General features: G+C 35.3%; 1 protein-coding gene across 6 annotated transcripts in view; it reads right to left on the bottom strand.

The window, feature by feature from the left end:
* Positions 1–21,071: 21,071 nt before the first annotated feature.
* TRIQK (triple QxxK/R motif containing) overlaps positions 21,072–27,046 on the bottom strand; it is an 82,312-nt gene continuing 76,337 nt past the window's right edge. For all 6 annotated transcript variants that reach the window (XM_046642585.1, XM_046642587.1, XM_046642588.1 and 3 more), the window contains one exon: positions 21,072–22,476. In XM_046642585.1, the coding sequence (XP_046498541.1) occupies positions 22,363–22,476 (114 nt within the window). In that variant the 3' untranslated portion in view covers positions 21,072–22,362. The remainder of the gene's footprint in view (positions 22,477–27,046) is intronic.

The raw sequence follows: 27,046 nt of genomic DNA, 5'->3' as shown, positions 1-27,046 counted from the left end.
CTACATCACATTCTTTTGGTGGTATCTTCATTTCCCCATATCAACAAGTTTTCAAAACCTGTTAGTTTTCAATATTTGGTTATTTTTGAAATTTTAGTAAAATTGGAGAGATGCTGTTGTCTCTTTTTCAGTGTATAGTCCAGAGTCTCCCCTGCTGTGATATGGATTTGTGTGGATAGTAAATACATCCAGGGACATGCTGGTAACCCAATATCTATTGGGTCTCTTTTCTATCCCTTTTGTTCTTTCCTGGAGTGAAGAACAGGGACAGCTGCTTTTAGCACGAATTTGGCAATTCCTCCTGAAGAGGTTCAACTGGAAAAGGTGATTTCCTCTGGTGGGCCGCTCCTCCTCAAAGAGCAGTGACAGCATTTCAGCTGATTTAGGTTATGTCTGATGGGGACTGTCAGGTCCTACCTGTCAGTTCATTGTATCAATAAGACTGAGCTCACCTTTGGGCTGTCCAAGACAGTGGGCGCAGCACAGATCCCCACCCTTTTCTATGAGGAAGAAACATCACATCTAACATTCCAGATCTCCCTTGTTTCATTATTTCACAGACCTCAGAGATCTGGGAATTCAAATGTAAGTTTGTCCCACATGCTGAAAGGGGAAAGTCAATGCAATGAATATAAACTGATTCTTCCCCACCAAGTAAAAACACTATACTTTTCAAAAGACGGTGGAAATAAAAATCTTAGTAACAGAAAAGTAAACCTAAGCGTAGGCGATAATCTAGATATAAATTGAAGTCTAAGTTTATCTAGTCTACGTATTTTTAAATAGACAGAGTGACTGATCAGTAGGCAGTAAACATCCGAAACATCCTAAAGAAGTGAAACTGTACCTGTGGCCAGAAGATATGCTAGTTTGTTATGCTATTAGAGCTTCACCTTCTTTTTTTCAAAGAAACAAAGCCAACTCTGTCAGAGCCGTATACCCTGTTGGCTTTTTACTGCAAATACCTGCATCTCTTTGCCCAAGGGCTTTCTCTGACCACAAGGGCATTCTCATATCACGGACAGGGAAGACTGGAAGGGCTGGGGGATGATGACAGACATCAGGTGGAGGATCAATACCCCCACTTTCTCAACCCTCAGGTGGGATAACACTGAGTAGTGCTCTACGCAGTTTTCCAGAGGTCCCTAGCAGGACTGAGTCCTAGTTCCCCACAGTGGTAACCTGTTCATTAACACCCTGCATGAGCATCGGTCCCTTTCCTGTCCCATTTCACCAGTTCCTACCAGTGCCTCCAGTGGTTACCTCCCAGATAAACTACTTGTACTCAAATCCTTATTTCAGTCTACTGCAGGAAAAGCCAACTAATGAGAAATAAGAATATTTTTATGTTTGTTGCTACTGTTTTTATTGTTTGCTGTTCTTCATTTCAGAAATTTTCAATGAAATAGATGATCTATCCATGCCTCCCCCAGGCTACTTGGTAATCTCTACTCAGACCCAAAATTTCTAATGCTTAGGAATATATAGATCGGTGTTTTTCAAAGTGTAGTTGAGAAACTGCTAGCATCAGAATCTCTATAGAGCTTATTAAAAGGAGAAATTCCAAGGCTTTTCTAAATCAGTCTTTGAGGAAGAGCACAGGAATATGCATTTCAATAAAGTACCTCAGGTGACTCTTGCTCCTGTTAAAAGTAAGAAGCAGTTACTTAGGTGAAGATCGTGAAAGCAGCCTGGGAAGCCTGAGACAGTGCTGTGGGCTTTCCTCATATGTAGGAGCCAGACACACTGATGAACAGAGCTGGATTGAGATGTTTGCTACTCCGAAAGATGATAGCTGTTAAGAGTCTGGGGTTTGAAGCCAGAAAGACTTAATTCAAATCCTGGCTTTGCTACTTACTTGTAATTGGATCTTGAGCAGGTTGCTTAATCACCCTGAGCCTCAGTTTCCTCCTATGTAAAACATGAGTAATATAGTAACCACCTTCGAAGGTTTGGGGATGATTAAAGGAGATAATGGTGCAGGTAAAATAAGAGCACGGCACCTGGCACAGAGTGAGTCGCCATCTTCATCACCACTGTCATCTGTTCCCAGGAGAGCGCTGGAAGTACACATAATAAAGCATTTCCTGAAAACATCACACAGCTCAGCTGTAGAAGGGTTGGTTCCTCAGTGGGACAATATAACTAAAAGATAAATCGTTGACTTAAAATTGGGGTGCCATAAAATTTACTATCCAACCAAGCCATTTTTGTCCAGGACAAACACTAAAACCAATGGAATGCCTAGACAACAGCTGAAAACTGGGATCTGCCCAGGCAAATCAGAAGAATATCTGGTCACCCTGCTTATAATCCAAGCTCCGTACTGCAAAGAAGCCTGTCTTTGAAATGGAAAATCCCAATATTGCATAGTCTGTCATTTTCTGCTGGCATCTAAAAAATGTAATCCTTATATTCTCCCAATGGTAGAATAAATAAATAAGGCTAACACTATGCTTTCCAGTTTTGCATTAAATAAATTATTTCACCGTTTAGCAGACTATTTGCCAGGAGGAGTTATTTTTTAGGTTTGTCTCCTATGTATAACAAATAACATTACGGATAAAATTACAAAAATTGTTTGTTAGTAGGTCGAAATTTAATTTATGTGGTTGGAGAGTGAGGTATGATGCAGTGGAGAGCCATAAATAAGGATTCGAGATAGTTCAATTATTTGGATTCTCTTCCTGGTGCCATCACCAGCTGGCTGTGTGATCACAGGGAAATTACTAAACTCTGCTGTGTTGCACAGCTCCATCAGCTGCAAAATGAGAAAAACGCCACCTGCCTTAAGTGCCTCAGAGACTGATAATAAGATCAAATGTGATGTCAGAGTAAATGCTTTGAAAAACTATGACAAAAGAACACATTTTTAGTAAAGGATGGAGCCTCACTTCTTAAACAGAAACCACTCATATCTCCTTTTAAGCCACCAAATAGAATTGAAAGAGGCAATGTGTAATTATAATAAAGCTCAAAAGATCTGGTCTCCTGGGCCTCATCTTCCTGGCCCTCCCATTGTTAGGCAGATGATTAATCATCAGGTTCTTGACTTTTCTCTTTGCTGGCTGGCCACCCTAGGGTGGTAGCCACTTTTCAAATCCATCTTTTGGCTTTGCAGCTATGCAGGGCAAAAAGCCTTCCCTAGGGTTAGGGCATGCCAAAGCAGAACCGGAACCCCCATTAGCCTAATTGATAGTATGACTTTCCCCTGGGGAGGAGAGTGATAATCTAGCTGTTTATCTTGTCTGTAGGTTTATCACCACTGTGCTCAGGCAGAGATGTTTAAATATAAAAATGAGGTAAGGCACATTCTTGCCAGACTCTGTGCCATTAAAGCCACGTTGGGGGTCAGAAGCATGAAAGGGGAGCATCTGGAACTGTGGTCTTCTCTGTTGCTGCTTATTGTCTCAAGTGGCGTTGGAGTAACGGGTTGCTCATGAGGGCACTAAAGGACATCTCTTTGTAATTGGGAGCAGGCTGGAGCTGTGTGGCCACTGCTACCCATGGAGCTGCTGCCTGCAAGCAGCTAGACTGCTGCTTTTCTGCAAGGCAGGAGAGGCCCATTAGAAACATGAAGGGGTGGTTTAATTCTGCAACAAGATGTGTACAAATGTATGCTTCCTATCTAAACCCATGCAACAGCTTCCAAAGTTAATTAAAAGCTAATTTTCTAATGAGGTGGCAACACTGGCAACAACATGCTATCAGTATGAGAGCTGCAGCCAGCAGCCTGCAAGGGAACAGGCAACCTCCTTCTTACAGGATGGAATATCCTACCTGCATCCATTAATTAGCCTCCAGCTGTATTGCTTTAATACTAGACAACAGTATAGACTGTCATAAAAATCATAAATTGCTTTGGCACTGCCAAGATATTGTCGATGCTTATTTTACAGCAGGACTCTTTCCAGCCTGTGTAACATCATAGGAAATGAAATTCATTCTTGGAAATATTAAATCCAGGGGGCAGTGCCATGGACACACTGTTATGTCAAGTGCCATGGGCATTTTAATCCTTTGGGCAATTGTTAATTGTAAATCAGACTTGCAATTATCTTTAATAAACAGGGAGAAAGTGCCTTAAATTAACTACATTTATGTTGGCTTGCCTCTTGTTTTGATTTCAAACACATAGCCAAGCAGGATGACATGTGGTCATCATTCTAATGATATGGGTCTCCTGGCCGTAGTCAGAATGTGCCAGACCCCTGTAGCTGTTCCTTGGCTTTCTTCACAGGAAGTGTATAATGATGTCATGCAAACAGATGCTGAGAATCACCAAAAAATAATAATAATAACAATAACATTTCTATAGTAACTCCAGGATTCTGGATATTTAAGTCGTAGCTTGTTTGTTAAATTCTATCAATAAATAATTTGAAGACATATTTAGGGTGTATAAGATAATATAAGAAATTGAATAAAAGTCTATGACATAGTAATTTAATGGTAAGCAGCAGGTAGAAAAATCCACTGTACTGCTTCTGCAGGAAGCTTCTTGCTGCCCACTGAATAGGAGAGTAATTTTCTTATTATTTGCTCATCCTCTTAGAAAACGGCACAGAGCCAGGTCTTCTCAGTTAACTGGTCTTTATGTACACACTTCTCTCTCTTATTTTCTCTTCTGCATGGTCTCTCTTTTAAGTTCTCTCTCATTCTCAGTCATTTCTTATTCTCCTATTCTGTTGTATTTGTTCATTGTTTCTTTCTCTCACTCTTGCTCTCTTGTAGTCTTACATTCGAGTGCCCTCCAGAGCTCTCTGAAGCTTGTAATATGGTATTATGTCTATGTTGTTACGAGTTCATGGAAACTTCAATAAACACCCTTCACATTTCACTGGCCAACATTGAGTCACATGTCTGTATTCAAACCAATCACCAGAAAAGCCAATGAGACCATACAATTGGATTAGATTAATTAGGATCCATTCCCTGGGGTTGGGGCTGGCCTGACCATCCCTGAAGCAACGGCTGTGTGAAGAAGTGTGGACACCTGAACAAACCTTAGGTTCTGTTAGGGAGGATAAAGGGGAAAATGGCTGCTGGGTCAGCAACGAATAGTTGCTGTGAGGATGCTCTGCTACAAGGATCATGAGCAATATTTAGAGCACGGCAATCAGAGAGAGGTGAACAAGATCTGAAATAATAGCTCTGAGGATTGTTCCCAGAGGAATATGACAACTAAAGCTGAAAGGAATTAGAGTTCCACGTTCTGTGAGACTAAAAAGTGTGAGGAAAATCTGAACCAGTTCTAGGAGGAATAAGAGTTAGCTACATTCATCTTTTCTCTAACAATTGTTTATTGAGTGCTTACTATGAGCCTGGCACTGCAGAAGCCTTGTGGTCATGACAAGCAAGCAAGACAAAGTCCTTACTCTCATAAAACTTACTCTCTAGTGGGAGAAAGAGATGATGAGCAGGTTAAACACAAAATTAGGGAAGTTAAGACTGTGAAGAAACTGAGACTGTATAAAATAGTAGAAAGTTCCTGGTTTGGGACAGGAGCAGGGAACATTAGCTGTTTGTCAGGGAAGGTAGCTCTGAAGATATGACAATAAAAATAAAGTAATAATGAGAATTGACAATGAACTAAATACCTGCTGCAAGTGACATTCAGCTAAAAGGTATGTTCTCAAGAATCCTTGACTTGCTTGGTGACGATTTCATTTCTGAAACATTGCAATAATTGTGATTAAAAAACCATTACTAAGGACATACCATCTGCTAAGAATTTTGTGTATTTTATTGATTCGCTCAATAAATGTTCATTAAGCACCTACTATGTGCTAGGCACCGTTCTGAACAAGTGCTAAGAAACAGCAATAACAGAACCAACAACATTTCTGCTATTGGGAGCAGACATTCCAATCTAATTCTCATCCATTAAAAAACAGACAAACAATGAAGTAGATTCTAATTGCACTTAGCAGGAGAGAATACTGTAGCTCAGAGATATTAAATACCTTGATTAGCACTATATTTCAAAGCCTTGAATTTTGCTATTATAACACAGCCTTAAATAAACCAATAATGCAAAACAGCTGTGGTAGAAAATGCAGGTAGGAATTTTATGAAGGCAATGTTCAGAATATTCCGAGCAAAGACAGGTATGAACCTGTGAAGTGAGGCTCTAAAAGAAATGTTGTTTAAATTAAATTATTTATATTAATGTTTTAATAGCCTTAATAAAATAAATTGGTTTATATACTCCCTAAACTTATACGAAATTTGAATGCATAGGTGCGTTATTCAGGGGAGGGGCATCCAGAGCTTTCATCAAATTCCTGAAGTTTCTTTATTCAAAAGGATCTAGAACCATCACTTTAGAAGTTACACAGACCTTCAAAGGGAGCTTTTCAATAGATTCTAATGTAAAAGGATGTATTAAAGAGGAACACATGCCAAAAAAGTAGCAGAGACTTCTGAAGAGTACCACTAGGGAGTCTTAACCCCTAAATAAACTGAGGTGAGTGGAAATTGTTAAGGACAAATATAAAAACGTTTCACTTATTTGTATTCCAAATAAGAGCCGAGAAGGTCCAGGTTTGCCTGTTGCTCAGGTCTGATTGTATGATACTGACAGATGACACACGGAGAACAGATCTGATAAGGTCTGATGATTTTTCTGCTTTGGTACTCAAGGAAGGTGGTCTTCAGATAGGGAGGGTAGGACAAATGCTGGTAAGAGGAAATCGAATCCTGAAATCTGCAAGAAGACTAAAATTTCTATCTGTCTCAACTGCATTTGGCTCTCAGCTTTCAAATGTTACTTATTTGGAACTTTAAGGAAATTTCATATCAGTTCATCTGTCTAGCTTGGATATCCTTAAGGAATCATAAGATTTCAAACTTTTGGAAGACTGGAGGTGAGTAAACTTAGCTCTGATGTGCCAAAGCAAGTCAGAGAACTTGACTCCAGTCAAGAGTCTAGAATGGATTGTTTAAAATATATCTTGTGAACACTTAAAATGAAGCCAATATTGTACAATAGGAACCTATCTCAGGCTCATTTTCTTTTAAGCTAGGGTTTCTCAAGTAAAAGATCATGGAAATGCAGTAAACATACTGCATACCATAATGTGTTTAATAAGTTCCCTGTTTGGGAACATTTGGTTTTTTTTCTAGAGCAAAGTACAGCATGACCTCACAGATGATAAATAAGAAAACACAAACTAAATGGAAGTGGTATTACCTACTCAAATATACGTCTTGGTGATATCAAAGAGAATTAGAAGTTAAATAAGCATGGTGAAAAGACTGGCTCTGGAATCAGACATTTTTATTAGGGAAACCTAGATCGATTACTTTTAGATTATGACACTGAGAAAGTCACTTCACCTTTCTAAGCCTCAGTTTCCTCCATGTAAGATGGGGATAGCAACATTACCCACCTCCTGGGGTCCTCTGAGGATCAAAGAAAATAACACATTTAAAGTGCTTACCAGTGGGCCTAGGCTGGCATAGTGTTCAATAAATGGTAGCTTTTGTTACTATTATTATTCCTAGATAATAAAATGTAGTGGTTTTGGTAGTTGTAAGCTCAAACAATGTTCAAGGAAAAGGGGCCAATATAATGGCATAATAAATTTTAAAACTGTTAAAGAAATTATCATATGAGGAATATTAGTAACAAGCGTAATAAGCCCTAATCTTCTCACATGTTAATATAATGCTCCATTAAAATGTTATTAATAATCATTAATGTTAATTTTATTTCAAGAGTGAGCCCTGCCAAAGTACTCAGAGAACTGTGAAGTCATACATAATAAAGGTCTAAAATATTATAAAAACATGTGAAAGAAGAGTACTGATGTACATATAAATGGTTCATTGAAAGTAACTGGAGAAAAGATAACCACTATAATTTGCCTATTTGCAAATGTGTTTCTATATCTTAGTGTCCAGTTATTCAGAACTGTAAAACAGATATCTACTTCTCGGTGAATCTGTGCCATACCCATCACTCACTGACATGCTGTGTCACGCACAGTATTTTCAATAGAACAGGACCTAGTTTGTTCAGTCCCTAATTTGGGAATGTGCTAGGTAATTCTAGGAGTTGCTAACTAAATGATCTTTTCCTACTGACTGTTACTGTGTCATTGCAATATTAGGACATTACCAATTATTTATTTTTTATTCAATCCATTTACTGACCTTCAGCTACCTAAGGCAAATGTAGGAAAGGATGAATTAGACATGGAGACAGCCCGCAGGGAGGTAATAGGCTACATAAATAATTCTAATGCTTGATGGGCTGTGGTAAGTGCCTTATGAGAAGCACTGCTGGAGTGCTCTGGGGAGGAAGGGAAAAGGCCATTTCAGTTGAGTCTTAAAGCACCAGTACTATGGATCTGTGAGTGGGTTGGTGGTGAAAGTAGGGACAGCAGGATCAAAGAACAGATGAGGAAAACAGGTGAGCGCTGGGGAATGAATGAGTTTAATTTGATTTAGTTAGATTGGAACAAGGAGTTCATGTCAACTAAAGATTGAGGAGTGCTAAGAGGACTGTAGATTGAACCCTGAGAAACAATGAAATTTAGGGCCAGAGAGAGAGAAAAGGGAAGCCGCAGAGGAGGCTGCAAGAATCAGGAGAAGTGAAATAGTAGGATGATGTGGTATGACAGAGCCACAAGAAGAAAGGGTGTCAAGCAGAAGATAGTTTCCAACAGTGTCAAATCCACAGACAGGTAAAGTAAGAACTGGAAAGCGTCCATTGAATTGGACAGTTAGGCAATTGTTAGTAATCTCAGGTAGAGTGGCTTTCATGGAGAAGTGAGAACTTCAAGTGCAATAGATGAGGAATGAAAAGGAGGTGAAAAGGAGAGACAGTGAACATAGATGAACCTTAAGATATATGGTTTTTAAAACACTTGGTTATGAAGAGAAGACAGAAAGGGTAGTTAGTATTAAGGTCCTGAAAGAAGATACCCTGAAAGAAGATGCCTCAGGTCGAAGCATGTGTGGTGAACTCACACCTCCAGTCTTCCAAAAGTTTGAAATCTTATGATTCCTTAAGGATATCTAAGCTAGACAGATGAACTGATATGAAATTTCCTTAAAGTTCCAAATAAGTAACACTTGAAAGCTGAGAGCCAAATGCAATAAGGGTAAGGAAGGAGAGGACAGGATGCAAGAGAGAGAGCACAGAAGTGAAGTTGTCAGGATGTGAAAGTCAACAAGCTGGTCCCTTGGCTTGAAGGGAGGGAAGAGGAATCATGTAGGACAGCTAGGCTTTTACAGAAAGGTGAATCATTGACAGGAGAAGAAAACAGAGGAGGGAGAGAATTGAGAGAGCAGGTAGTGAATTCTTCTTTGGATGATCTCAATCTGAGGTCTCTTTGAGTTTTATTTTGTAGATCAACGATCTCTAAAGTGGAGTTTGTGCGTCTTTAGACGTTCAAGACGTTTGCTGTTCGTTCACTGGGCCACATTGCAGTTGATGTGCCTGTATTGCATGTGGCTAATTTTATAAAAATTATAATCTTTGCAATACTTTGTAATGAGATTGGAGTGACAGTACAAATCCTTTTCAGTACTCAGAAATACAGAGGCTATCTTGTAGTGTAGTACTTAAAAGAGTGGTAAAACTTAAGAGATGTTGCACGTTTATCTTTTTAAAAAAGACAAATATTCCAAATTTGCTGACCTTTTCTTCACTGAAATACTCCTTGCTCAGATCATAGGAGGCCATGCTCAGTAGGTTTTCCTCCTACTCCACTGCCCACTTTTCTCAGCCTTCTTCTCTGGAGATTCCTCATCTTGCTGATTTCTTAACATTGACAAACCTAGGGATTTTTCCAAGGATCTCTCTTCATCTCTATTTTTATCCATTCCCTAGGAGATCTCTTCCAATTTTACGACCTAAAATGTCACCCTATATGACTCCTAAATTTGTACCTCTAGTCTGTACTTCTCCCTCAAAACTCAAGTCTTAGATATTCAGCTGTCTATTCAACGTCTCTACTTTAATCATCCCACAAATATTTTTTTGAATATCTATTGTGTGCTAGGCACTAGCTTGAGCACTTGGAATTCATTAGTGACCAGGTAAAAGTCTCTACCCTGTAGACCTTACAATACAGTGGAGGGAGATTAAAAATAGACAATACACATAATCACTAAGTAAAACATGCAGAATGTTCTAAAGTGATAAGTATTAAGTAGTGAAAAAATAAGACTATGGTAAAGTGGCTTGGGGGTGCTGGGACAGGCCAGGTGGCATCAGGTTGCAATTTTAAATAGGGCAGTTATGGTAGCCCTCATTGAGAAGGCCATATCTGAGCAAAGATTAGCAAGAGGTGAAAGAGTGAGTCATATAAAAGGTCAGTGCAAGGCCCTCAGGTCGAAGCATGTGTGGTGAACTCAAGAGTCTGAACTGAAGCTGTGGTAGAGCAAGTGGGGCAAATGGGGACACTCATTCTCTGCCGTCCATACCTTCTTTTCTCCAAAGCACTTCTCATCACCTGGCATACTGTATTTATGTATTTGTATGCATTTTTTTCATTTGTTATTTCATATCTCTGCTTGCCTACTCCTCCAGAATGTGAGCTCTGTGTGGGCAGATATTTTATTAGTTTTAGTTCCCTGCTGTATTTCCAGTTACTAAAAAGTGCCTTGTATGTAGTAGAAATGCAGCAAATATTTGTTGAGTGAATGAAGACGCAAGAAAGAATATGGCAATATAGTAGGCCTGTCTCTGCCTACATTTATGCATCTTTTGATTAAAGACTGCAAAAATGTGAGTATTACTATAGTCACAGGCTATTGAGGCCTGAGAACAAATAAACTGTATATTTTTATAAGAATATGAATGTTATAATGTATAAAAGAATATGAATTATATAAATATTATTAGGGTATATTTCCGGATAGTATGATTTGGGTTGACTCATTTATTAGTTTTTGTATTTTTTTCTATAATGAACATATAATTGGATATTAAAAATGATAAAACATATATAGGGGTGTGTGTATGTGTGTGTGTGTGTGTACATATATATCTCCTGAACCTGTGATATTTGTTGAATTGATTTTTCTGAACTAGTGAAATAGACAGAGGAGGTCAGCATACATTAATGTCTTGATTTGGGATCTTATTATAATTTTTGGTTCAGTAGACCGTAATTGTGATATACCTCCATAAGCCACAATTTAATGAACCTGGAGTCTCATTTCTAGGACCAAAGAGGATTGGGAGACCTGGAGCTCAATAATGCTGTTTTGTTTCATTAAATGTTCTCACTGTCTGTGTGGAAATAAATGTGACTTGTCCCTGACAGATGATAAAAGGCAGGAGACATCATTAGTGTCCATCACATGACTCCCGACACCTACTGGAGAGAGGGCCTCTGTTTGCTCATGATCAGAAGTAAAATCTTTTGACAGATTGATTTGAAATTACTGCTTAACTTCAATGTTCAGATCTAGCCATGAAGCCAAGAGTGGCTTCCTATTCCAGCCTTAAAAACCTTCTTCTGAGGTTTTAAATCATTTCAGCCCTGTATTTCAGGATGTTTCAAGGGGCAACCATTCTTCACAAAGGAAAAGAGCTCTGTGAGGTGCTTTATTAGAATTCTTAAAAAGTGCTATCTCTTGAACTGCTCATTACTAGGAGCAACCTGATGCCAAACAACTTATGATTATTAAAACATATAATTTGCATTTAAATTAAATGAATTAATAAATAGCAGAGATTACAGTAATGTGTTATATTTTCTTACTGTTTGCTGCCTTAGTTTTTATACATGCTAAAATAAAGAACAAAATCTATGGGTTTTCATTTGTTTTTTACTGAGAAGGTATTGAGAAAAATATCAACTGGAGAAATTACTTAGTCTTTATTATTTTCAGTGTTTTCATGAGAATGTGTTCTCAGATGGGTGTTCCCCTTAACATATGGCTTCTTTTTAAGAAATTGGACTACATTTTAATTATTTTAGAAGATATTTCTCAATGTTTATCTATGTCAGAAATCTTTTTAAAAAGATATAAAAATAACCCAAAAGTTTTGTTTATAACTTATTGTATAAAAAGGTTTTCTTATATAAATAAGTGATAGCCTTAATAACTAAATAATTAATATTTATTGAGAAAGTATTATGTGTAGGTTTTATATCAGGTATTATGGTGAAAATCAAAACTATAAGATCTCTCCCCTCAAAGTATGTAATCCAATAGAGATACAACTTAAAGACACAATAATATTTTTAAATGTGAAATATAGTAAACCTATAGAAAACAAATTCAAAGTGACTTTAAACATTTAACCTAGAAAATGGTCAATTTCAAAATTTTAATTCCAAGGAAATTGTAGGATTGGAGATAACGGCATCCTCCTGAAGCTGATCTCTCTCCTCAAGTCCTCCTCAAAAATCGTAGCAAAAAAGACTGCAAATAAAATCAGAAATTACTCACACCTTTAGCCTTACTAGGAAGTAGAAAATAGCATGATCAAGTTACCTATAAATAGAGATATAAACACCACATTCCAAGAGACCCCCTGAGACTACTGTAGCATGTGGGTGCTGAAAGCAGGAAGGGGAAACTTAAGAGACACCACTTGAAAGAGGCACACACAGATAAGGCGTAGATCCCAGAGAAAGGAAGTACAACGCTAAGTGGCAAAATTTGAAAACGAGTGGTATTGAAGAAGTCAGCAACTTCAAAAAGCATTGCTTCCTAGAGAGAATTACAAAAGTAGAAAAAAGTTTTTGCCCTTGAGGATGTATGAGAAATGGGAAAGAAGATGGTAAGAGGAGAAAACTGAGGATCTTTTCAAAATGCAAGAGAAACAACATATGCCAATTTTTTGCCTCACCCCTACCCTGAGAGTATTCATTAAAGAAACTGGCCTCACTATACTGACAGAAAGGGGCACTCCTGGACTAGGGATTCCACCCAAAAAGTGGCTAGGAACAAAAAAGAAAGCCAACTCCATACAAAGCTAATGGAAGAAGAAAACAGAAAGTTCAAATCAAAATACTTCAGCTGATAAAATGCTCCCTACCAAAAAAGAGAGGAAAAAGCTCCACACAACAGAAATATACTCTAACATAATTTTTAACTAAATTAAAAATCCTCAAACAAGCACTTGAAGATCAGATATAGATATGTAGATATAAATATAAATTAGAATCAGAAAATTTAAAACTAAGACTATAAGTGAAAAAAAAAAAGGGAGTAATGCAGTAACAGTTGATTGGCCTCAGTAAAGAAACTAAAGAAAAACCCAAGGTCATCTCAGATACAAAGAATAAATTAAAAGATACTCAAGGTATAATAGATTCTAGTGAAATTTAACAAGATACTTTGAAGAAAATCACGAAAATAACCAAGGGGATAAAAATGAGATAAAGTAACAAGTAAAAGGGTCAAAGAGAAAACAGTTGAAATGGAAGACATGCAAAGAGAGTTTAACATACATATAATTGAAGTCTCTGAAGAAGGAAAACAAAACATGTGCTATAACTGATAATGTAAAACTATAATCAAAGGAAAATTTTCAGAACTAAGAAAAAAGAACTATTTTTACATATTTAAAAGGGCCCATGATGTACCCTGAAAACTCAAAAATAATAAACTCTGAGACATTTACTAGAAAAACAATTAGAATTTAAAGACAAAGGAAAACATTCAGGGTATATAGGCAACAAGATCAAATTACTACAAGGGTTAAAAAAAATAGGGTGGCATCAAACCTCTCAAGGGCAACATACAAAACAAAGCAACAACACAGCACCATTTTAAAGAAACCCAAGGAAAGAAACTGCAAGCCAAGTATTTTATAACCAGTCAACTGCTCCTCAAGTGTCAAGGCAATAGAAAACCACTTTTAAAGGTTCACAAATCCAGGGAATACTTTAAACGTGAGACCTTCCTTGGTTGGATGAACTTCATTCAACTAGGAAATAACCTGGAAAACTTTGGCAAAAGAATTGACAATAAGCTTTTCATATATTTAATTTTAGAGTTAAATTTAAGAGTTAAATACCTAAAAGGAGGGTAGTGGCATGGGTGGAAGAATAGAGTGTACATGTTATGTTTTACATATGATGAGCTCTCGCAAAGTAGAAAGAAAACAACTAGAAATGGAAGAAGTGAAAGACAAAGGCGAAAGTGGAATAAGATTATTGACTGTTTTCTAGGCAATGGATGAGAGCCAAGGATACCATGTAAGACTGACAGTCCATAGAATAAAAAGTGATTTATGAAAATGTATATTTAGGGGACTAAAAAAGTATTAATATAAGAGAAACTTCTAAATAAATATACCAATGTTCAAAAACACCAAAATAATTATTTCCAAAGCAAAAACACACCAAATAAACACAGTACTTATAATGAAATACATATGGTATCTATAACATAAAATTATATACAGAATTGACAACAATATATCAGCCACATCAAAAAATGTGAATGAGGGGACAGCCCCATGGCAGAGTGGTTAAGTTCCTCACACTCTGCTTCAGTTGCCCAGGTTCGCAGGTTCAGATGCTGGGTGCAGATCTACTCTCTCATCAGTCATGCTGTGGAGGCATCCCACGTACAAAAAATAAGAGGAAGATTGCCACAGATGTTAGCTCACGGTTAATCTTCCTTAAGCAAAAAAAAAAAGAGGAGGTTTGGCAATTGATGTTAGTTCAGGAGGAATCTTCCTCACCAAAAAAAAAAGTGAATGAGCTTAACTCATCTACTACAAGAAAACAATTTCAAATTGGCTCATAAAGCAAATCTTACTTTTTGACATTATTAATAATGCTGAGGTTAACATACTTTATGCATTTTTGCATACTATATGCATTATCATAAAATAAATTTCTAAAGTATACATGAAATATAAGACTTTCAAAGTACACTGCAAAAGTGCCTTCTGGAAAGTGTATGAGATTACCATTCCCCGCCCCCTCCACAGTATATGAAAGAGACGGTTTCATTACATCCTTAATTAACACTGAGTACTAGGCTGCATGTTAGATTTTAATTTAATGTGTTATAATCCAACAGTATTTCCTTATGATTTCTGACTCATCAAGCAATGCCTAGAAATAATTTCCCTACTAAAGTGTTCTAAAAATGTCTAGAATTTCTTCTAAAACTTTTTATGGTTTCATTTTTTTCATATAGAAATAATAAATTCCATGAGCAACTAATCTTGTTTTAAGCCATGTTATAAACATCTTTTAATTTCCAAATGGATAGTCAGTTTTTTCAATACATTTAGCAAATAATCTCTCTTTCCATCTTTATGCCTTACATGATACATTAAATTAATATTTATATTAGGATCTATTTCTGGACACTACACTTTCTCAATTGGTTTATCTACTATTCCCTGACTATGATATTATTTTAATTATTATAACTTTATAACACACTTTAATATCTGGTGGATTAAAGTTCTCTTTTCTGTTTTCATTTTAGAAGAACATTTATATTTGTATAATATTGACTTATCTCATCCAGGGAGACAGTTGGTCTCTTTTTTATTCAAGTTTTATTATGTTACCCTGTAAAGTTCTTTTTTCCATTGAAGACTCTTCATATTTTTTGCTGATTTTTTTCTAGACAAGTCATAATTTTTATTACAATTGTAAAAGACTTTTATATAATGATATTTAGCTAATCATTGTAATTATTGGAGAGATAGATAAAGCTATTGATTTTCACAGTTATTTTCTAAAGGAATATTTTGCATAAATCTTACTCAATGTTTTCTTAGTTTTCCAGTCAATCACATAATCTGCAAATATTATTTTTTTCCACATCTACCACTTATGGCTATTGTTTTTAGAATCTGATTGCACTGGCTATCACTTTCGGAAAAAAGTAAAATAATGTAAAACCATAAAACTTTTATACTTTAATGATAGTACCTTTAATACAAAACATGATAATGGAATTCTCATTTCAGTAGTGAAAAGAATGATGATTGCAATGGGTTGAATCAGATCACATATGTAAAATCTATGACTTTATAATGATAATAAAAGCAACAATAGGAACAGCAATGCCAAATCTTCATTGGTCACTGGTAGAGTGCTAACCTATTACTCTGAAATTTGAATTGCAAGTATTTATCCTTTTATCCTAATGAGATAATGGACCTAGGAAACAATTACGAATGGATGATAAAAGTTTCAGGTAAAATGTTGATATAAAATCTTGTTTTGAAGAAAATCAGCTTACTAGCACATGAACCCACTGATAAATTTCAGCATTACCATAAGTGAGACAACCAGATATTATATGTCTCATTAAGCACAATGAAATACTCTTGGCTTACAAACCAAATGAAAACAACAACAAAATTGCCTGGATCTGATCTAGTCTAAGATCTAACTCCTAGTTTACAGCAAATAGGACAAACATAGGAACAAAATGAATAACAAAATGAAAAAGGCCAAATCTAGAATGTTGGACATTCAAAGGACAAATAACTTGGTTTCTTCAACAAATCAATAGCATTAAAAAATAACAGGTTTGACACAGAATAAAAGAAATTTAAGACACATACAACCAATTGTAGTACAGATCTTGATTCAAACTTATTATAAATAGACATGTTTTAAACAGATAAAACCTATTATAAATAGACAGATAATTAGGGACATTTGAATATGGACTTGGTATTAAATGATATTAAGAAATAACTAATTCTATTAGCTGTAATAATAGCTTCTTAGTAACAGAAAAAAAACCAACAAATAACAGACAAATAAATATACACCAAAGTTCCTGGCAGGGATGCATACTGAGATATTTACAGGTAAAATGTCACCATATCTAAGGTTTGCTTTAAAATACCTCAAGTTAGGGGCCAGCCCAGTGGTGTAGTGGTTGTTTGTGTACTCTACTTCAGCGGCCCAAGGTTTGGGGGTTTGGATCCCAGGCGTGGACCTAGTACTTGTCAAACCACACCGTGGAGGTATCCCACATAAAGCAGAGGAAGATTAGCACAGATGTTAGCTCAGCAACAATCCTCCTCAAAGAGGAAAAAAAAAAGAGGAAGACTGGCAATAGATGTTAGCTCAAGGCCAATCTTCCTCACACACACATACACACACACACACACACACACACACACACAAAATAACTCAAGTTACAAAAAATGGGAGAAATATCTGAGTGGCAAAATACTGGTAATTGTTGAAACCAGATGATGAGCAGATTGAGGTTCATTATACTACTCTCTCTAGTTTTGCGTAATGCATGTGGTAAGTGATTAGGTAAAAAAGAAAAGCAGGTAAGAAGTAAGAGACAGTGGAAAAAAATAGGTGAGGATCAATGGTGATTCTAAAAGAATGAAAGAGTAGAGACAGTTAATGTAGTAAGTACATATTTAAGTTAAATGACTTAAAGTACAAGTGAGGTTCACACAAAGTGAGAGGGAACGTTAGAGATGGCCTAGAATTTGGAGTTAGGGCAGACAGGGAGAGGGTGAAGAGTAGGGAGGAACAGCACTCAAATGAGATGCCTAGAAGGACACTCACTATCTGGATCACAAATGTTTAGGAACTTGTGTAATAAATAATTTTTTATGTCTGGATTATTTCTCTTTGGTCTACCAAGTTCTCCCACACTGTTGTTTTATGTAACGCATCCTCATAGAGGCTAAGACTATGACCTCTTTCTCATGGCCAATATAGCAAGAGCTATATCTGGCCATTGCTTATTTATAAAACCTTCTTTTAAAAAACTCCTGCAATTTGATGGACTTTTAAAATGTCTCTAAATCTCACTGTATAAATATGAAAACAGAAAAAAAAAACAACCTCTGAATTTAGTTTTATCCTAGGATGTACAGAGAAGGCTCCAATGAAGACCTGCCTTGTCACATTCAATAGAGCAAGTGCAGAAGCAATTTGTTACAAGCAGATGGATAGTTGAACACTAAAAAGGATGATAAACTAGAGCGAAATTAGATATTGAAATCAATATCTTTTAGGCTTACCATGAAACTTCAGATTTACACAAACAATTGTATTTGAAGAAGTCAGAAAAAAATGCCATACTAAGATGGGTGCCCGTGAAAACAGAACATTACACATGCTATAGCCTTTATAGTCACCATTTACTTGGTTGGTCCAAATATTTATAGTTCATTGTTATGACTGCCAAAACTGGCAACCACAAGGATTGTTGTCTCAATTAGGACAGTAAACAGATTGTCTCTTTTTTTAATGAAAAAATCTAAAATGTAATACTTCACAGTTTAACATGTTTATTCATCTAAACGAGCTAAAAAATAATGGTGCGACATCTGTTCGAGAGGCATTGGTACCTCAAATTTTGGCTGCCTCCCCACCAATTTGGTTGGTGTTTTAAAAAATGAAAAAATAGGAGGGGGTACTGTCATCAAAAAATCTTCTGGCATGTAAAGTATCTTATTTTTCTTGAAATAAGGATCTCATGTCTGTTGCTAGGGATAAAAAAGAAAAATCGTTTAACACAAGAAGACACAATGCTGAATATGGCAGCAGTTAATTGTTTTAAATGAATGTACTGACCCACTGTGGATATTTCCACACAGTATAGTTCTTTAATGCTTCTCTAGTTCCCCCGTACTAACCTGTATATCTAAAACCTGTACAGAATAGGAAGAATGCTTCTGTACGTACTGAATTAATCTGCTACAGTTTTTTACTATGGGTTGCACTGATTCTAGATATGATGTCAATGGAACAAAATCTAGCAAACATCATTCTATACAGGCTGCACTGGAGAAATTCCAAAAAAAGAAGGCAGTGCTGCTAAAGGAGAAGTGGTAGGAATCTCCCCAGAGAAGCTTCAGGTAAGTGTAAAGAAATCTAATTGTTGGTAGGGAGAAAATAAAACCTTTTTTTATGTAGTCTCTGGCTCAACAACCTTATTATATGGATGAAATACATTAATATGTAAGGCCCAACAACTTTGTGGATGAAATACATTAAAATTTAAAGTTTAAGTTTAATTTCTCCAAGTTTAGTTCTGACGCTTATATAGAGCATAATTTGCTCTACTGAATTATCATTGATTATATAATTTTAGAATCTGGAAAAGATAGAGCTTTACTATTCACGTAAATACAAACATTATAATGAAAATTCAGTTTTATTTTCATTTGGAGTGAAGATGTATATGAAGTTAAATTTAAAAACATTGAGTATGGTTTTTAACAATACTAAGATAAAAAGAGAATATTTGATTTCCTAGAAAAGAGCAAGGTTTCTGTTCTACAGCAAATTTAATGCTGGTTGTCTTGATCTTAAAGAGGAACCAGGATGAAACATATATGTCTCAATACAACCAATGACCATAATGCTAAGAGTTGATCAATATTGTGATTTTTAAGTTTTATTTGTTAAATGCAAACAATTTTTGATCATCTACCCCATGCAAAAACTGTGCCAGGCTCTCAGAGGACTAAAAGAGATTGACTTAAATTTTAACATGCATTTATTAAATATGTGCAGATCACTACATTATTGGCATTTCAGAAATAAAAAAGAACATATTCTCAAGATCTTACAATCATTGATTGGGGTGGGAGTATTTCTTCCATCTTTATGAAAAATAGAAAAGATAGAAAATCTTCAAGTTTTTTGCTACTTTACAACAACAATAAACCCTATACTTGTATTACAATAGGCATTTTGTTCATCTGTTTTAAAAGAAATTCTAGATGAGGTTATATTTTTACAACATCTCTTCTCAATTGAATTTATATACTCTTTATTTTGCATGCAAAATAAGGACCAGCAACCCTTCAAGCTTCATTCACGGTATTCCACAGGCTATACGTTAAGTCTGCGTTACTTGAAATTTATTCTGCACAGTATGTTAACAAATAGATTCTAACATTCTGAAAAGTCGTCACAATTTTTCTGTTTTTGTCTTCTGGATTATTCTAAGCAGCGAATTATTGGAGGGGAAAAACTCACACCTAAAATTTGCGTCTGGTACGAGTCTCAGATTTATGCCAAATACCACCCCCTGTTCAAAAGTATGGTCCCTTCAAACTACAGGCCAGATATCACCTCTCTGTCTTCAAAGATTCAAACCAGATTTCAATCTGGGATTTCTCAATAGAGGATTGGCTGCTTCCCAGTTAATGTGAGTTTGAAAATTTTGCATTTCACAAAAATAGTGTTGTGTAAATATATGTTGTCTCACTTTACCGGCTATCTATTAAAATCCGAGTTTAGCCTTTGGGACTTGTGGTTCTCTGGAGCCATCATAAGTCAATCAGTCATACAAATGGACTAGCCATAGACTCAGGGTATCAAGAAAACTAGGTAATGAAACTTGCCTATAATTATACTATGTTCAGCCTAATATTTATTACTATCAGAAACAACACTTTTTTCTCCAAAAGAACACCTCTAGAGTAGAACAAGACAGTAAAGTATTTTTCAGAGTAATGAATTTTCAAACATTTCCAAGGGTATAATCATCTATTTTAAATGCTGTAAATTCTGTTATATCTCACTTGGACACATATCTAATAAACAATTATTACATACCCTCTCATTTAAATTATCACTGAAATTAGAAATAATCTTTATTTAATCTGTTTTTAACACCATATGGGAGGGGAAATAACTAAATGAAAATTGTTCACGTAAATGTGATAGGAGTAGGGGAAAGCAGTATTTCTTGACATGTGGCATGTCACTCAGGAAAGGAAAAGGCCCATCATATCCAAAATGCCAGCTTGGATATTCCCTTGCCACCCACTTCACGAACAGACATACCACATGGCATTAAATGCTGCAACCTTTCCTAAAAATGCCACTTGGATTGGTCTGCTGTGGTAAGTAAGTAAGAACTCTTGGTCTGTCTCTTGAGTTTGTGATTTCAAGGGATAGAATTCAGTAAATAACACTGGCTAAATTTTGCCCTTAGATGTTTGGCATAAATGATCTGTGAGGATACTGGAACTTATGGCTGTTTTCACACTGATGAAATAAATTATGCTACTTGAAAAAATTCTACAGAACATAATGCCACACAGTCATATTCAACTATTTGAAAAGTCTCAAAGAATACCTAAGGTATTTATCAAAGCTTCTTCTCTTGGTGAGTATGGAATCAATCTTAACATTTTATTTACTCTCCATAAATACAATGTATATACCATAAAACACTTTGTGCATGCTTCAAATTATTCATTTTCTACACATCTTTATATAAGGTAGCAGAGCTAACAACTCTGCTGCGGACACATATTTTTCCATTTTCTAAGCTTTATGTATTCATGTGTTCTAAAAATATAAGAAAATTCCACTACCAGTAAAAATATTGAATATATTGGTTGTTATACCCCCAAAATAGAAAAGATCTTGAAAAATTATATAAACAGAGAACTACATATGTGAGTAATATGAGACATACTTTCTTCTATTATTTATTTTTCATGTAAAAGTTCTAATTCATTAACTCACAAGAGACAAACTGTAATTTTGTAAAACTACTTTGTATTGTTCAGATTTAAGAGACAAGAAAAATGATTGTGAGTAGGTAGGACTTCTGCTACGACTGTTGTGTGAGAAAGACTGCACAATTAAACGACAGACTGTTACATGTCTCCCTAACAAGAGGGGCAAACTGATACTGCAAGAAGCCAGAAGAACATAATTAAAATAGAATTCCAAGTTTACAGTAATAGAGTAATAAGTTAATTAAAATCAAGATCAACTGAACTTTCTATTTACGCCAGTTCAGACAGCCCAAGAGGAAAGGAACTCTATTTTAGAGACATATGTGACTCTTTGAGCTTCTGTCATCCAGGTGCCATTTCTGATGGAGCACATGTGCACCGAACAGTTGGCAACGAAGGAAAAAGTACTGTAGCTGCATGTGCAGATAGTCTCTCTCGTGATATAAAATACGTCTGGAAAGAAAGCAGGGCTTCTTAGTAAAATGAAAAATTTCCCATGACTTTTCATTCTTTCTTAGGCTCTGAATGTGATTTGAGAATGTTTCTGTAAATGAGGATATATACTTTTATTTATGATGTATATGGAGCAAAAATAGATTTAGTAATTTGCATGTGATGGTGTTATACACATAAATGGCCAAAGGCATCCGAAGAATTTAGGATCTGTTTTCCACGTTATCTAAATGCACCATGAATAGGTTGCCTGTCAAAGTATAAAGATTTTAAAAGTATCTGGTAGCATACATTATACTACATTGCTAGGTAAGGTTCTTTTCCTGATACCCTATGCAACTATTTAAAAAGATATTTCTGCAAACCGAAACTATCAGTAGAAAGAAGTCAAGATGTTGCTGTTTCAGTACTTCAGAAAGTATCGGTCCCATGAGGTGCTTTTATAAAATTATCTTCCTTTTCATGAATTGACTGCTGCTCAGCTAATCTTCGTCTGGTTCCAGATCAGGGTCAACATCTGTTGACAGTCTGAGATAAAAGCAAGCATAGAAAGCCAGTAGGAGGGCCAATATTGCTGCAAGTACAAGGCCAACTTCCTGAGGAAGAAAAAAAAAGTAGATTTGAAATTGATGAAATGAGATTGGTTAATGTTACCAGTTTCATCAGATAAAATAGCCATATAATTCCATGGTCTAGAATGAATAATTTGAAACTAATAATCACAGTCTGTGTTTAACACTTTTTGCCATTAAGAAAAGAAATTTATTTTGTACTTGACAATACTCATTACAATGGCAAATACATCAGTGGGTGAGTCATTTCTATTATTATTTTTATTTAATTTGTTTATATTTTTCTAATAGTAAAATTAACATTTATAGGGGCCTGCCCGGTGGCGCAGCAGTTAAGTTCATATTTCTGCTTTGGCGGCCCGGGATTCACTGGTTCTGATCCTGGGTGTGGACATGGCACCACTTGGCAAGCCACGCTGTGGTAGGCGTCCCACATATAAAGTAGAGGAAGATGGGCACGGTTGTTAGCTCAGGACCAGCCTTCCTCAGCAAAAAGCAGAGGATTGGCAGCAGATGTTAGCTCAAGGCTAATCTTCCTCAAAAAAAAGAAAAAAAGAAATTAACATTTATAATTTTAATATATTTTCATAGTTTGGATATCAAAATGTTGGGTGCAAGCAATGTAGCTTGTCCCTACACAGTATATCTGTTCTCTCTTTGGTATGTTTAACTTTATTTCTTGCTTCAATAAATTTATTATTAGTTATAGCATTTGGATACAGATTTTTTTAAAAATTATCATTCCTTTTTAATGGGAAAAAACTATTATAACCAGTTTCTACATTATGTCTCTGTACACATCTTTATTAAATATTATTTTGTTGAAACTCTAATCTTCTAAGCTTTTAATTCTAAATTCTATAGTTTATAATGTGGCAGAACAAAACTGAGTACTCTTAGCTCATGAAGCATGATACAGTATAATTTATCACGATTGTGAAAGATGGTCCTGGATATCACATTTGATGACTTGATGTAGATTTGATTAGTCAATTATGTTGAAATAACCAAAAACTTACAACATATATAATGGCAAAGAACATATTATCTGTCAACAAGTCTATAAACTTTCTACATATATACATACCATGAAGGAACTTTCTCAATACTAACATATCATTTGGCTAAGCAGAAAAAAGAGAATATAGTGCCAGTTCAGGATTCTAAAGGGCCTAATATTCCCTTCTAATTTTCACTCCTGTATCACACCCCTTCCTGGTATTATTTTATGGAGAAGCAATTTATTTTCATTTACATTAATGCATTTTACATGTCATAAGAATGTAAAATCAATAATTTAACATGTTACCTAATAAACTTTAAAAACATTAAAATGAGTTTGGTTTATAATCAACATAGAATTTTTACCTGAATGTTGAAATTACAAATGGACACTTTATATAGATTTTTATCTTCATAATTACATTTATTTAGATTTCCAAACTATGAAAATAAACACTAATAAAACCATTGGATTGAAAGACTCAGTGTCAACTACTTTTGTAAGATTTGAGTTTTTCAATCTAATATATCAAAGTTGGAACATTTTGGCATCTGAAAAGGGCATGGCAGCATCCAACAGGTTTATTTTCTATATCTACAGCTGTGTTCCCAGACCCACCTGGTTACAGCTACTAATTTTAAGAGGATGTAATAAACAAGTGACACACAACTGCAAACTCCATCTGTTCTGTATAGTGGACAACAAAACTGCTCAACAGCAGTCATCATTAACCAGCTTAATGCAAGAATAAAGTTTTTACTCTTGATTTGTGGCCAGGATTCTCATCTCGTTGATAATCACCTCTAATTGTTGCTTTTCAACTTCTTCTTGTCTTCTCAAACATCTCTGTATCATCTTCACTGTATATTTTCAAAATACCCAGAGGCATGAAAAAGGATTTTAAGGGCAGGGAGCAGAGAACATTCATAGAATAGAGCTTCAGAGGATCCATTAATTCAATTAAGTCTATTCAATATATGGTGCAGGGGGTGGGGCTTAAGAAGTATTGGATAGGGTGGTATGGTATATCTTTTTTTTCAAAATGTCCCTATTCCATTGAGGAGATGTGCATTGTGGGGACTGCACATTGGGAGGATTAAAAGAGTGGTAAAATTTGAAAATACTGCTTTCAGGGGGCTGGTGACACTAACATAAGTTAGAGAACGGTAGGCATTTATGACTCCCCCCACTCGCTGGTTATTTTTAGTTTTAGATCAGAAATAACAACAAAAAAAAGGAAAGTAACGTTTCCAGCTGGCTCATCCCAAGGGTGTGTTAACAGGATCTGGTTAACACTCGACTATTTTATTTATGTAACAGACAAATTAAATTTTTTATCCTTTTTCTTTTATTATGATTATACCTTTCAATTAAACCTTTTAAATAAACTAATTAACTAACAAATATAGATTACCATTTTCCTTCTAAATACTAGGAAACATAAGCTCCTTCTAAATGCTAGAAAACATGGGCATTGCATTGCAAAAATTTGTTAGTGATGTTGTAATTCTTGAAAAACAAACTTCTAATTGAACAGCAACCAAATAGCAAAATTAGCTGTGCAAATATTTTTCAGATGGCACTCATTTCATTACTAGGTCATAAATTATGACATTTTGTTTACATTGGTAAGACACAGGAAATAAAAATAGCTTCTCAATAGAAATTAATTCTAGATTTTTGACACACTCACATTCACATCTTATTCTGAATCATTACTATTCCCTCAAAACATTTTCTATTACTAAACATACATTTACAAAAAAGCTATAGAAGCTTCTGGGAGTAAAAACTCTATAGCATAACTCTTTATACCTCCAGTCCACCATTTCTCAATCACTCTTGTTGGTTTTATATGGTAATGAAATCTGGAAGTGATTTCTTGTATAAATTTCTCCAAGAAGATCATATCTTATTCATCTTTCTTTCCACAAGTTCTACAACATTGTAATACTTACAGCAACTTCTAAATAAATAATGAAGGATTAAGATTTATATAATCTATATACAAAGTATATTAAAATCATGTAATGCTCTGAAAACTTCACACTAGTACTATCCATAATATTCTCTCCACAGCAAAACTGAGAACATTTGGTAATTTGTGATAGAGTCACACGATGCAGACTTAGTTGAAGCAGGTGCTCTTTAGGCCAAAGACAAACATCCAAGGGAAGTCTTATTTATATAAACCAGTAATAGAGAATTCTAATTCAAAGAAATATTTTCTCAGTCAGCTAACAATTCATAAATGACTTCTATGTGCTAGGTTCATAAGTGTTTTCATTGTATGATTTAACTCTCCTGACAACACTGTGAGGTAAATGGCGTCATGTCCATTTTACAAGTGTGCCAGCTCAGACTCAGCTCCGCCAGGGTTAGAGCCAGAGGCAAGAGGGCTGTGGTCCTAGGCCTCTTTATTTTGCGTTCAGTATTGTGATTACTGTTATTTTTCTGTTTCATGAAGTTATTCATATTTTCTGTAGATTTAAATGATTTGAAGAACCTAACTGGTTCATTCTAAAGAATAAGTAGTAAAGAAACAAAATGTTACAGTATCATGGTCATTCTGCACCAACTAGATAAGAATCAAACATGTTTGATGTTGATTAGTCCTTAGGTGCTTCTCTGACATTATTGATATGGATAAAATCACTCACTGGGGAAATTAAACAGCATTAAATGGCAACTGCTGTACGAAACTTTGCTATTTAAAGTCCTACGCTAAAATGACAAGGCACTCAAAGTGTGACAAGGCAAACTAATTAGTATGTCAGATTTGAAATGTAAAACACATCCATGGTTCTCATTCTAAAAAGTTTCATATCATTTTAATGGGATCTTCACATACATTTTCAAGCAAAGTAAACAATGGTTAAAGGTAAGGTTTTTGTTTTCTACAGGTTTACAAGTCAAAATGATATGCTAGCTTAGAAAGGAGCTATGTTCTGATGTCAGTTAGAAACTATCCTGTAAATACTTTAAATCACAAATGAAATCTAAGACAAATTATTTTCCTATAAAAAAGACAAAAAACTTCTACATTGTTTTTAAAAAGATAATTGCACCATAAGGTAAATTTATACTAGGAACATAGCTATTTCCTCAAATTAAAACAATAAAAGTTAGAAGAGCAAATAAAACAGAGGATGTGTATAAGAAAGTGGTTTATATTTATAAATGAATGGCTGCACTGTTTCTCAAATTCTAATTTATTGCTGCTCATTACATTGTGCCACCAGTGGAGTTTGCTATCCCAATATTTTTATTAAAAAACTCCAAAGACAAAAATACTGCATTGTGAAAGATAAAAGTAAGCGTTATTTTGCCTCAGTGGAAAATGACAAACAATGCTTTCACTACAAGAGACAATCATCAGGTAACTAATTATAAAATAAAAAACTGAGCACTGCTTTTAGAAAGGTCAAGTCATGGATATAATTTTAAATAAAATTTCATATGCAGATAGAAGAAAAGTTCAAAAGATTAATCAACTCTCTTTTAAACATAAAGGCAATTTACCTTTTTCATTAAAAACTGACACAGAGCACTAACTGAGTAGCTTGTGTTATGAAAACATAACGTATCACA

Source organism: Equus quagga, chromosome 16 (genome assembly GCF_021613505.1).
Source record: "Equus quagga isolate Etosha38 chromosome 16, UCLA_HA_Equagga_1.0, whole genome shotgun sequence".
NCBI classification, from domain to species: domain Eukaryota; kingdom Metazoa; phylum Chordata; class Mammalia; order Perissodactyla; family Equidae; genus Equus; species Equus quagga.
The sequence above is the reverse complement of the archived record's forward strand: the minus strand, read 5'-3'. Positions and strand labels throughout refer to the sequence as shown.